The 14,375-nt window shown below is 38.0% G+C and overlaps 2 protein-coding genes across 2 annotated transcripts; both read right to left on the reverse strand.

Moving 5' to 3' along the window:
- Window positions 1-4,029: 4,029 nt before the first annotated feature.
- Window positions 4,030-4,971, reverse strand: LOC308233652 (olfactory receptor 51A4; the record flags this gene model as incomplete). The annotated part of the gene is made up of 1 exon (XM_080640630.1): window positions 4,030-4,971. One exon carries the CDS (start codon window positions 4,969-4,971, stop codon window positions 4,030-4,032), a length of 942 nt encoding a protein of 313 aa, XP_080496756.1.
- An 8,025-nt stretch (window positions 4,972-12,996) lies between these two features.
- On the reverse strand, window positions 12,997-13,938 carry LOC308233390 (olfactory receptor 51A4-like; the record flags this gene model as incomplete). Its single annotated transcript, XM_080640320.1, has 1 exon — window positions 12,997-13,938. One exon carries the CDS (start codon window positions 13,936-13,938, stop codon window positions 12,997-12,999), a length of 942 nt encoding a protein of 313 aa, XP_080496446.1.
- Window positions 13,939-14,375: the final 437 nt, after the last annotated feature.

Here is a 14,375-nt window from a genome sequence, read left to right on the forward strand (position 1 = left end):
TACCTAAAGCTTTCTACTTCACGACTGAACACTCAGATTGTTTTTCTTTCTTGAATTGATTAATGTTTCTAAAAGTTTCCATCTTTTCTCTGAAGGTGCAGAATCTAATCTCATTTACATAAAATAGCTGCTTCTTCTTCTTCTTCTTCTTCTTCTTCTTCTTCTTCTTCTTCTTCTTCTTCCATATTTTCCCTTGATTGATTTCTGTCTTCTCTCATTACTAGACATTAAGGGTAGGAAATCATAGTTACACTGCTCACTACTGCATTGACTGTGCCTAGTATAATAACTGGAACATAGCTGTAGCTTCATAATTCTTTATTTAATTGAGTGTAATATCTCGAAGTTGAAGACAGTAATACTTTATTCCATTAGTTATCTCTTTCAGAATAAACTTCCTATATTCTATCAAACAACTGTGTAAATTTTGGTTGTTTGTTTTGCTTTAGATTCTTCATTTGGTGCTCCTCAAACAATGACAAACTATTGATACCTCTTAACATATGACTACAATTCCTCAAAAGAGTGTTTATCTCTTCCAAAGTCATTCCATTATAGGTTCTTTTCACCATTTTCTTCATGATCTAAAAATTAATGACTCACTATTCAATCATCCAAACAATCTTCATCATTTTCAATTACCTGTCAGGTTGACTCTTTGACTTTTCCAAGAATATTGAGAGTATGGGAAAACCTTGGTTTTAAAAAAAGTGTAATTACTCTTAGTGTTTCTGTATCACATTGTCTACTGGATTGTTTTGCTGGATTTTGCTCTTTATCCAACTTCTAAATGGGTGAGTACCCAGAGTACTGTCCAAGGACCTGGCTTCTTTGGAAACCTGTAACTTATTTAGGAAAAGTGTTCAGAATTTAAGCGAAAGGCCTAGGCTACAGATAATGACATGATATCCATCAGCTTATTAAATTACCAGTCTTCTGAAACTCTTTTCTGAGCCATAGAATTTGCTTTTCTAATTGTGTTAGATATAGCTAAAATTATTTTATGTCAATAGTCTGTGGCAGTTTGTGTTCTGGCCTTTGCCTCATTATTGTTTTTAAAACTGCACTGTTCTTTAGAAGTAGGCACTATTGAGATTTAATTTAAATGTATAAGATAAGGATCCATAAATTTATTTTATTATCTAGTGATTATTAATTTAACTTTATTATAAATATGACACCTTCTTAATGCTGTATATAGATTTTCTCATTTATATTATTATACTATGACTTTAACCATTTTATAGATAAGAAAACAAGTCTTAGAGAGGTATAGTAACTTGTTCAAAGTCATTTATCCTGTCAGGAGACATGAAGAAGAATCATGTAATATTTGAAATATACACCATTCTCACACATATCATCCAGACTGAGCATTTCTAAAACTTCCCTGGACACATATTCCCACCAACATGTGCATTTGTCTCTCATTGGTAGTTCTGTAAAATTCTCAAACTCCATGGGGATCTGCTGATTTCCTTTTCTTTCAACATCTAGACCATTTCTTCAGGATCAAACGAGATAGAAAAGCAATGCAAATTTTGTCAAGTATAATGAAAGAGTAGAATTACATCTTACCTCGTTTGTATTTTTTTTTTTTTTTTTACAATAGGATATCCACCTTAAAGTCAATGGTAGGAAAAAGATTAGAAGCATGGAAGAATCTCTTAGACTCCCCTTTTCTGCTTTGTAAGCACTGTTTTATAAAGTCCAGAGAGCCCATGGGATTGACTCAAGGGACGTTTATCTACCGTAGCAGTGAGCTCATAATGCAGGCTCAGACTGAGAAAATTGAGTTTGATAAGATCTTGAGGACCATATTAAAATTCAACAGAAAACACTTAGTGCTCTGATCTGATTGATAGAATTTTCTATACTAAGAAAGCATTGTGGAAACAGATGCAATCCCTGATGTGAAAGCTAAAATGTAGTCAAGATAGATAATCTTAGGGTGTAAAAGATAAGGTTTCACTCAGAGTTAAGTTAAACCTTATCTTTGTGGAAGTCATTAAGCCAATCTCTCAGAATCTCAATCTTTTCAACTGAAAAAATAGAAAATAAAGCTTTATAAAAATGGGTTATTGTGAGAATCAAAAGAGAAAATATGCCTAAAAATTCCAAGAAGTGAAAGGATTTTAGAGACAAGAGAGGCAGTTAGGAAAAGGGGGAGGGGCCCATGAGAGAGGAATGCACAAGTGATGGGCAGAGACAGCTCCAAGCCACAAACTTGAACTGTTTACAAGAATGTTAACAAGATAAGGGGAAGAAGAAGAGGGGGACACTGTGAGTTTTGAAACTGATACTATGCAGGGCAAAGGGGGGATATGACCAATTAGGAAAGTATGGGGGACATAAAATAAGGAAGGTTCCAGTTAAAAAGTGGAATGAACAGACAAAGAAGCTACCAGCATTTATAAACCTGTAGACAAAGAGATTCATGGGACTAGGTTTTATCCCATTTTGAAAGAGAGCTGGGCTCTCCCATTTTGGGGACCCTCCTGAGGGGATTACCCACTTGGAAACCCCTCCCTGCGTGGGAGTTTATATACGCTTACAATAAATTTCCACACTTTTGCCTAAAATCTTTTAGTCCATGGATTTATTCTTCAAACTTTGTGAGACAAGAACCTTTAAGGAGAGTCCCAGCTTGCCATTTGGGGTATCAGAATAACCTAAAAAACTTGTATGTCATAGGACAAATTTTTAGCTTTTTCTTGGGTCCACGCATTGACCTAAGTCCTCTTCACATACCACACCAATTCTAATCTCATCAGGTGAATCAAAAGACAATAGCTGAGACAAATGCTTAAACAGCAATAATCAGCCAGGAACTAGATAGTACTTTACAATCAATGAAATTTTTTTACAGAGGTAAGCATTATTTTTGAATCTCTAATATAGGCAAAATATACTTCTGATAACAATTCCCCATTACCCAAACATAGCCTCATTTTTACCTTCAATTGTTAACAATTATTTATTAGAGATCTACTCTGTATTAGAAACATCCTAGATTAGGAACAAAGGCATAAAAATATAGATATGTTCTCTCCCTTCATTGGTAGCATACTTTATTTAGGAAGTTGAAACAAATAGAATAAACATAAGCAACTGTATCTGTAATTAAATTATAATAATAATAAGTATAAGAAAGAATAAATGATAACCAATTTAAGAGATTTTTAAAAAAAGAGAGGGTCATAATTTGAATTGAGGGATTAGGTAATCTATAATGAAATTAAGTTGAAATTTAAAAGAAGTGACAGAAATGAAATATAAAATTGAAATCAAGAGTATTCTAAAAAAAGGGTCAGATATGAAAACTTACCAGAAATAGAAAAGTGGTAAATGTAACAAATTTTCAGAAGGCCAATGTAGCTGAAATTTGATAATGTGATATTGTCGAAGAGGTAGAGAGGTTCAAGGCCATGAATAGTCTTACAGTATGTACTTTATTGCTTTAATTTTATTCCCAAAGAAATAAGAGTTCATATTTAAAAAAGACATTACATCATTCAATTTGTCTTTTACTCTTAACTTGCATAGATAATTAGAAAGCAGCATGAGTAGTCATTTAGAAACCGAAGAGGCTAATGCAGTATTTCCCTAAAAAATGCTAGTAACACGTTAGGATGATTAAAGCAAAGGAGACAAAATGAAGATGTAACTTGTGTCCAGATTCAAGAGAACTTAGTATAGATAAACTGAATATGGGGATAAGGACTCTATTTCTGTCAGAGGGATAGAGACTACCATTTGTCTGTCTGGATTTGAATTTATTCCTTTAAAAAGAGATGACATATGGCATCTATTTTATTTTTTGTTAACTAGGATGGAAACCCCAGGAAATGTATTTCCTGTTCTGGTTTTATGCCTATGTTCAGTATCTGCCTTAAAGAAAATAAAGCTTATGATATTAACAAGAAAAGCATATTGATGATTATTTGTCAAATATTAGATTTTCTCAAACTCACCTTCAATCTCTTACCCAAGATATACACCCTATTAAGTTTATACTATATATGACTGCTATCTCTGCTTCTGACATAATTTTGCTACAACTCTTATTCTAATCTGCCTCGTTTTTATACAGTACACAATCGGGTTCATCAGTGGAGGCACAAGTAAGAGAATATTTGCCATGAGAACATTGAAGAGAGGAGAGGCATGCCGGACAAAGCGATGGACAATGGCAAGGTTGATTATAGGCAGATAGAATATGATCACTGCACAGATATGTGAAGTACAAGTATTGAGAGCCTTGAGCTGTTCTTTCTGGGATGCAATTCCCAGAACAGTCTTAAGAATCAGAATGTAAGATACAACAATCAGCATAAAGTCTACCATCCCACAAAGTGCTACAAAAAAGCCATAGATGACATTAATTTGGTTGTCAGAGCAGGCCAGCTTCATTACATCTTGGTGGAGACAGTAGGAATGGGATAATTGGCTTTTGTTACAATATTTTAACTTTCTCAAAGTGATGGGGAAGGGAAGAACCAGGAGGAAGCTCTTAAAGGAGAACACTACTCCTATTTGGGCAACTCTGACAGTAGTAAGAATAGAGCTGTATCTCAGAGGGTTGTGGATGGCTAGGAATCGATCAAATGACATGATCAGGAGCACTGAGGACTCACATGCTGTGAATCCATGGATGAAGAATTCCTGGGCAAAGCAGGTATTGGCAGAAATTGTAGGAGCATTGAACAATAAGGTCCTCAACATGGTGGGCAGAGAAGATAAGGATAAACCCAAGTCAGACAGGGCCAACATGGACAGGAAATAGTACATGGGCTCATGCAAGGAAGGTTCTGTCTTGATGACAAAAAGGATGATGCAGTTTCCTAGAATAGCAACAAAATACATGCTACAGATGGGGATAGAGATCCAGATGTGTGCATATTCCAGCCCTGGAATTCCAACCAAGAAGAATGTGGTGATTTCAACATGTGATGTGTTGATAATTGTCATGATGCATTGAGAGGGCTCTGCAATGAAAGATTTTTGAGTTAGTGAAATATGAATATCTGAAAATTTGTTAGAAAAAAAGCAGCTGTTGAAGGTTCTGGCTTATTTCCAGCTCTCTTTTGACAGAACAAGGCATTTATATAACTTATTATGCAGTGTGAAGTGAATGCTATTTTAGACTAGAATCTGCCTATATCATAGATTAGAAAAATTACTTTTGGCATGTGTTCTCTATAGAGAAACTAGAAATGTATTTTTAAAAATTTATCTTTATTGTTGAAAGTATTACAGATATCCCCCCCCCCGCCTTTTCCCCATTGACCACCTCCACCCATCCACCCCTGCCTTTTCCACACTATTGTCTGTGTCCATGGCTTATGCATATATGAATACAAGTTCTTTGGTTAATCTCTCCCCACCCACCCACCCACCCACCCCTGCCTTCCCTCTGAGATTCATCAGTCTGTTCCATGCTTCTATGTGTCTGGATCTATTTTGTACATCCATTTATTTTGTTCATTAGATTCCACATATGAGTGAAGTCATGAAATACTTGTCTTTCTCTGCCTGGCTTATTTTGCTTAATACTCTCCAGGTCCCTCCATGCTGTCTCAAAGGATAAGTGATCCTCCTTTTTACTGTTGCATTCCCTGGTGTAAATGTACCACAGCTTTTTTATCCACTCATCTATTGCTGGGAAATCGGGCTGTTTCCAGATCTTAGCTATTGTACATTGCACTGCTATAAACATAGGGGTGCATATATCCTTTCTGATAGATTTCTCAGGTTTCTTAGGATATATTCCTAGAAGTAGGATCACAAGATCAAATGGCAGTTCCATTTAAAAAGAAAAAAAGAAAAACAAAATACATTTCTAGTTTCTCTATAGAAAACACATGCCAAAAGTAGATTCTAGTCTAAAATAGCATCCTGATTTAATTTTCCCTGTGAAATATTGTTAAACCCTAGTCAATTAATCTGGAATTCTTTACTACTTGCTTTCACATCTTAGATAAGATTTTAGGTAGAATATATGATTACTAGAATAACACTATAGAAGAGCAAAGAAATCTCACAACTCAATTTCTTCCTACCTCCTGTAACTCCCACAAAAGTAAGATGGTCTCAAAATCAAACCACCCTTAGTTTTATTCCCTATCTTCTAAAAGTTGTTGAGCCCTGGCCGGTTTGGCTCAGTGGATAGAGCGTCGGCCTGGGGACTGAAGGGTTCCAGGTTCGATTCTGGACAAGGGCATGTACCTTGGTTGTGGCACATCCCCAGTGACGGGTGTGCAGGAGGCAGCTGATGGATGTTTCTCTCTCATTGATGTTTCTAACTCTCTATCCCACTCCCTTCCTCTCTGTAAAAAATCAATAAAATATATTTAAAATAAATAAATAAATAAAAGTTGTTGATTATTTAAATATTCTTTTAAAAATTTCCACTATCTTCAAACCATGTAGTTATTTGTAAGGGCAGTCAGTGCAGAGATGTCTGATAGGATATGTTTCATTTCTCCTGGCCAGGAATTTGTGATCAATTGCATCACGCTGATAGGAGAATAATAACCTGAAGTGTCAATATCACAATTTAGAAGAATTTGAATTCTGCTAAAGGCCAATTTCTGGAAAGGTGAGTAGTCCCTTTATATAATCTCCAAAGAAAAAAATTTTCCTAAAGATCTGACTTTTGGAGGCATGATGTTGTATGTGGTTGACTGTCAAAAAAGAGAAGTACAGTGAAAGTCAAATAGATTAGAATATCTGAGTACTTACCAGAGAGTGTATATTTTGGAGAGCACTTTTGAGACTGGCTAAAAGATTTCAGCATAAAATTTCAGAAGTCACCCAATTCACCTGATACCAAAGACTCCACTTTATATAAGAGAGCTTGTCTCTTTCTTCTTCCTAATCATCTGCTGGAGGGGCACTGAGGTCTCTAGGGATTGCAATCAGTTTGTATCTGCTCTGAGAATAAGAATAAACATGTAGAGATGCAGTGAATCCGCAGAGATTGTTAATACTTTGGCATAAGTACACCCAGAATTAGGGACTGTTTTGGTTAGAGAGGTTTTTATTAACCAAGTATGGGATAAATTCAGTAACTGCTATGCAAAATCTCTGACACTTCTGTTGGGTATTTGGCTCAGATATTATTCCTCTGCCCTGAACATAGTTAAAGCACAGATATTAAGAGTAGAACCTGTGCATTAAAGAAAGTGATATAGGACAGACACCTATGACATGTATTTTTAGCCAAGGCTTTCCCCCTGAAGCCTAGATTGATTCTTTTGAATACCCCTGGACATCACTAACTAATACAGAATAATATTGAAAAATTTAGAAAAGAAATAGCATCAATATTATAATATTTTTTTCAGAGACTAGAATACTTTCCAACTGGTTTTATGAGTGATATCTAAACCAGACAATCTATAATAATAAAAGTGCAATATGCTAATTAGACTGGACAGCAGAACAACCCTCTGAACATCATTCTGGACGTCCTCCTGGATGAAACCGAGTTGGTGAGGGCTGAGGCAGGGGCAGTTAGGGGCGATCAGGCAGGCAGGCAGATGCAGTTAGGGGTGATCAGGCAGGCAGGCAGATGCAGTTAGGGGTGATCAGGCAGGCAGGCAGGTGAGTGGTTAGATGCCATCAGGCAGGCAGGCAGGTGAACGGTTATGAGCCAGTGGTCCCAGATTGCGAGTTGGACATCCCCTGAGGGGTCCCAGATTGTGAGAGGGTACAGGTCGGGCTGAGGGACCCCCTCCCCCTTTGCATAAATTTTGTGCACTGGGCCTCTAGTATATTATAAAAAAGTAATTAATGGGTAATATATCTTATAAACATAGATACAAACATTTAAAAATCAGCAAATTCTGTATAGTGGTATATAAAAAGGATACTATAGCTTGACAAAGTAAAGTTGATCCTATGAATACAGTTTCAAAAATCATGACTATACTTCAAACTGACAGAAAAATAGAGATAAAACCATATGATAACCATATTTTAAAAAATTCAGACACTTTCTCATGACAAAATCTTTGAGCAAATTGAAATAGAAAGGTAGTACCTTAATTTGAAAAATATATATGTAAGAAATACAACAGCTAACATTATTTTAATGAAAAAAATATCAAAAATTTTCCTATTGATGTCAGGAAAAGTCAAGATTGTCTCCATTAGTATTCTGCTCAAAACAGTATGAGATGTCCAAGGTATAATACAAAAAAAAGGAAATGGAAAAATAACAATTGGACAGGATAAAATAAAGATGTTTCTATTGGTAAGTGATAAAATTTTATATATAAAATTGATAAGCATTAAACATAAGTGAAATTTTAAAAGCTGGCCAAATATAAAAACAATATACAAAATTGAAATTCTGCATAATTAAGATGGCAATCTTCCCAAATTAATGTATTGGCTCAGCACAATTCTGGTCAAATTCTAGTAGATTTTATTGTGAAAATTTACAAGTTGATTATCAAATTTATATTCTCCTTCTGCCATTTTTGGGTAGCTCCAGTAGACAACTACTGGGTTTGTTTAGTTTCATTTTCATTTATTTATTTTTTGCTTGAATCCTGTCCAAAGCCACATCTTCAGTCTCTCTGGAAATGGAATTATCTATTATAATAAAAGGCTAATATGCAAATCAACTGAACAGCCAGTCTCTATGACACAGTTCAGTTGATTTGCATATTAACCTTTTATTATAATAGACCACCAGGGGGCAGATGCTCAACGCAGGAGCTGTCCCCTGGTGAGTGCACTCCCACAGGAGGAGTGCTGCTCAGCCAGAAGCCCTGAGCTGGGCTCACGGCTGGTGGCTGGCGCGCGCAGGGGTGGTGGCCGGAGCCTCTCCTGCCTCCGAGGCAACACTAAGGATGTCCGATTGATGGCTTAGGCATCCCCCTGAGGGCTCCAGACTGTGAGAGGGTGCAGGCTGAGCTGAGGGACCCTCCCCCCCACCAAGTGCACAAATTTTGTGCATCAGGCCTCTATTTACTTTATATACTGTGATCACATTGATTGTGGTAGTGGCATAGGGATTTCCACATGACCAGTTTTGCCAATCAAATTAAATTCATATCCATGGGTATAGTGATCAGTTCTGCTTTAGGATATTAAGAAAGCTATATTCAATTCTTTCTCTATATCTTTAAGTAGAGCTGAAGATGTAAAAAGAGTCCTCTCTGCCTATTTATCCAACTTGTGACCACTTACCACACCATGTGGGTTGCCTTCATTCAGAATACTAATAGAAGCAGGGAAGGGAGTGAGAGTAGTGCTAATGACCTATTTTCAGCACTTAAGTATGCTAGAAATACTCAATCTAATTGACTTTATTAAGCAGTTCATGAATCAGGCAGCCATTATGACAATATCTTACCTAAACATGTTTGTTTGATTTTTAAGAAAATATTATTAGCTTTTTTGTCACTTGAAATGGAATATGTATCTTACTAAAGCAGGATTTTTGGTTCTCAGAGTGAGTTTGAATTAATTTCAGTCAAGGAACTTTTTAGTGAGGAGCATATACTCTCTATATGCATAAGATTACTCTATTTTTAAGTGATTTTCAAGCACTATTTTCACTTGCTTTTATTTTTTTTCTGTCCCAAGTAATTAATTTGTAGAATAAGTGAGCTCTCTCTATATATTTTTTTAATATATTTTATTGATATTTTACAGAGAGGAAGGGAGAGGGATAGAGAGCTAGAAACATCGATGAGAGAGAAACATCTATCAGCTGCCTCCTGCACACCTCCCACTGGGGATGTGCCCGCAACCAAGGTGCATGCCCTTGACCGGAATCGAACCTGGGACCCTTTAGTCCGCAGGCCGACGCTCTATCCACTGAGCCAAACCGGTTTCGGCAAGTGAGCTCTATATTAATGAGGTTTCCCAGACATAGTTTAATTGCTTCTTTGATTATCTATCAGATATTTTATTCTTATCTTCAAAATTGATTAAAACCATAAAGTTTTAATAAACATACAATTAACAGCTAGAATGTTACAGATACTTTGATGGACACTGACAAAGACAGAAGTTAATAGCTGCTTATTAAATCACTTGCACATTGAAGGTATAGACAATAAAGATAATACTGTTCTTTAAGATTATAACAGCAGCAAATAAAAAGTGATGTACAGATTTGGATAAAAAACAATTATCCCAATATACATGTAAAGGAAGGGATTCATGCCCTAGCCAGTTTGGTTCAGAAGATAAAGTGTTGGCCTGTGGACTGGAGGGTGCTGGGTTTGATTCCAGTCAAGGGTGCATGCCCTGGTTGCAGGCTAGATCCCCAGTAGGGGGTGTGTAGAAGGCAGTTGATCAATGATTCTCTCTCATCATTGATGTTTCTGTCTCTCTCTCCCCCTCTCCTCCTCTCTCCCCCCAAAAAATCAATAAAAACACATTTAAAAGAAAAGTGATTCATGTAACCCATTGCAAATAATTGAAAATGTAAATAATAAAGTATTTTCTAATCTATTATTTTTTAAATTTTAATCATTTTATGTATGTGATCCTTATATCTCTAAACATGTTTCACAATACTTTAGGACAGGGGAATTTTCAATAGTTTATATAAATTGTTGATGACTGACACCTATACACATACACACAATAAGTATTTAGGGGCTTTTGAGTCTGTGTGTGGTTGAATGTGTATTTTATCTTTCATCATTCTTCAGAACTGCTGATCATGGCTGAGTTAATTAGAGCAATGTTTGTTTATTTCCTAAACAAACATATTATTTTACTTTAAAAATTTTTTGTTTAAAAATACTTTAAGAATAATATTTAAAATATATTTAATTCTAATTAAGACTTGATTGCTATAGCTAAGGCCATAAAGCTAATTGTGTAGAGAGAAAAATCAGTAAAGAGGTGGGAAACTTATGTAAAAAACAAAATTCAGCTGAGTAAATTTGAAAAACTAATTGACTTTATTAAGCAGTTAATGAATTTGAATCTAGCAGCCTCTCATCTAGCTACTAGAAGGGCACTGGGTGTTGTACAAAATGGAAGGTTTTTATAGGAAGAAGGATTTGGCAAGGGACACATTAACAAAGAAAATAAAAGATTATGTTTAGACCAGGATATTTGTTTTTTTGGGGAAGGAAAGAGCAAGGGTTTTTATCATGAAGACTAGAGGCCCGGTGCATGAAATTCATGCACGGGGGTGTGTGTCCCTCAGCCCAGCCTGCAACCTCTCCAATCTGGGACCCCGGTGGGATCGGGCCTAAATGGGCAGTTGGACATCCCTCTCACAATCCAGGACTGCTGGCTCCCAACTGCTCACCTGCCTTCCTTCCTGATTGTCCCTAACAACTGCTGCCTGCCAGCCTGATCACCCCCTAACCACTCTCTTGCCAGTCTGATTGATGCCTAACTGCTCCCCTGCCAGCCTGTTTTCCTCTAACTGCCCTCCCCTGCAGGCCTGGTCCCCCCCAACTGCTCTCCCCTGCAGGCCTGGGTCCCTCCCAACTGCCTTTCCCTGCAGGCCTGGTTGCCCCCAACTTTCCTCTTCTGCTGGCTTGGTCACCTGTAACTGGCCTCCCCTGCAGGCCTGATTGCCCACAACTGCTCTCCCTTGCTGGCCATCTTGTGGTGGCCATCTTGTGTCCACATGGGGGCAGGATCTTTGACCACATGGGGGCAGCCATCTTGTGTGTTGGAGTGATGGACAATCTGCATATTACTCTTTTATTAGATAGGATAGAGGCCTGGTGCACAGGTGGGGGCCAGCTGGTTTGCCCTGAAGGGTGTCCCGGATCAGGGTGGGGGTTCCCTTGGGGCATGGGGCGGCCTGGGCAAGGGGCCTGTGGTGGTTTGCAGGCTGGCCATGCCCCCTGGTGACCCAAGCAGAGGCCCTGGTAACTGGGGTTTATTTATCTTCTACAATTGAAACTTTGTAGCCTGGAGAGGAGCCAAGCCTTCTGCTTGCTCCGTGGCAGCAGCCATTTCTATTGGGATTTATTTATCTTCTATAATTGAAACTTTGTAGCCTTAAGCGGAGGCCTGGGCTGGCCAGGGTGTGCGGAAAGCTTGGCTTCCTCCGTCACCGGGGGCAACCCTAGCCTCCTGCTCTTTCCAGCTCCGTGGCGGTGGCCATTTCTGTTTGGGTTTATATATCTTCTATCATTGAAACTTTGTAGCCTTGAGTGGAGGCCTAGGCCTGCAAGGGCAGGCAGAAAACTTGGCTTCCTCCATTGCCGGGGAAACCCAAGCCTCCCTCCTGCTCTCTGTGGCCGTAGCCATCTTGGTTGGGCTTATTTGCATATTTGCTCCTGATTGGCTTGTGGGTGTAGCCGAGTGATGGTTAATTTGCATATTCCTCTTTTATTAGATAGGATTGTCTCTTCTTTCTATGGAGAGTGGGGGTGGAAGGGGTGAAGAGGGCCCATGTGACAGATTACCTTACTGGTGCTCAACCAGAAAATTCCAGAGTGGTTGATTAACTTATATTTCTAGGAAAGTTGAAACTGCATTGAAAGTGGGTATTAAGTCTACAATGGCTATCATGGGCTTTTAGCATGAGTGATGCCATTTTGACTCTGTGGTTTTCTTTTTAACATTTAGTTATAAGGTTATAACCCTAAGCCTTACTCCAAAAATCACATACTCTGGATCAGTGGTCAGCAAACTCATTAGTCAACAGAGCCAAATATCAACAGTACAACAATTGAAATTTCTTTTGAGAGCCAAATTTTTTAAACTTAAACTTCTTCTAACTCCACTTCTTCAAAATAGACTTGCCCAGGCCGTGGTATTTTGTGGAAGAGCCACACTCAAGGGGCCAAAGAGCCGCATGTGGCTCACGAGCCGCAGTTTGCCGACCACAGCTCTAGATTGTTGTTACTGCTGTATTAAACCAATAGCTTTGCATTTTATGGGCCTACTAAGTATATGCAGTTTATTATTTTTTTCATTACCATTTTCAGATTCCCACATTGTTCAGAAATTTCTAACTGAGCTGGGTTTTTATATAGCCAAAATTTCCCATCAACCTTGTTTGTCACATAATTTCACCAGGATCCAATTTCTAATCTGCTGACTCTTTACAGAGTACACAATGGGATTCATTAGTGGGGGAACCAGAAGGAAGGTATCAGCTATGATGACCCTAATAACTGGAGAAACATTTTTGGCAAAGCGAGGAAGGGCAGCCAAGGTGACAATAGGCACATAGAAGATGAGCACAGCACAAATGTGGGAGATGCAAGTGTTGAGGACCTTGAGGCGGCCTTTGTGTGAGGCAATGCCCAATACTATTTTCAAGATCAGCATATAAGATACAGAAATGCACACCAAGTCTAACATAGCTGTTTGAGCCACAAACAGTCCATAGATTACATTGACCCTGTTGTCAGAACAGGCCAGCGTCATGACATCCTGGTGAAGGCAGTAGGAGTGAGATAGAAGGTTCTTCTTACAGAAACTCAGCCTCTTTAGAATAAAGGGGAAAGGGAGGACAAATAAAATACTTAATGCCGCAAATATCAGGCTGATTTTAATGACTCTGACACTGGTCAAAATGGTGGTGTATTTCAGAGGGTTGTAGATAGCTATGAAGCGATCCACAGACATGATAAGAAGAGCTGATGACTCCATAGCTGAGAATCCATGAATGAAAAACTCTTGGGCAAAGCAGGCATCAGGGGAAATTCCAGCGGCATTGAGCAAGAAGATTCTCAACATGGTTGGAAGCAAGGAGATGGACAGTCCGAGGTCAGAGAAGGCCAGCATAGAGAGGAAATAGTACATAGGCTCATGCAGAGAGGTCTCTGTTTTTATGAGAAAGAGGATGGTACAGTTCCCCAGGATGGCAATGAGGTACATGAAGCAAATGGGGATGGCGACCCAAATGTGAGCATGTTCCATTCCTGGGATCCCAACGAGGAAGAAGGTAGAGATTTCCACTTTAGAGGTGTTAAAGACTGACATTACAGGGCTGTGATGGAATCAGGATACTGGTCTCAGAAGAGCCTTCCTGCAATGGCATAAGTAGATTAGCTCAAATGTGTATGCTTTAATCACCTGGTTGATACAAATCTTGAGATTACAGCTATTGTTTTACATTAATTCTTTGAACTAAAACACTGCTGTATAATATGTAAATAAGAGCAATATCAGGAACAATATAAGTAGGATATTAAGAGAAACATAAAAATATATTAATCTGCACAATTAATCACCAACACAATATTTCAAATGCTTTTCTTGGACTTAACATACAGAAAGAAAATAATAAATTTCACTGCTTCTATTTCCTGCAGCAATTTTTTGGATAGTAGTGCCATTAAATTTGACAACTGTATAGATAGATATAGGATCAAATAAGGGCATCACTTAATACAATTGCATTTGCAGTTATCAAATAA

This window comes from Plecotus auritus, assembly GCF_963455305.1.
Source record: "Plecotus auritus genome assembly, chromosome: 9".
In the NCBI taxonomy this organism is placed as follows: Eukaryota; Metazoa; Chordata; class Mammalia; order Chiroptera; family Vespertilionidae; genus Plecotus; species Plecotus auritus.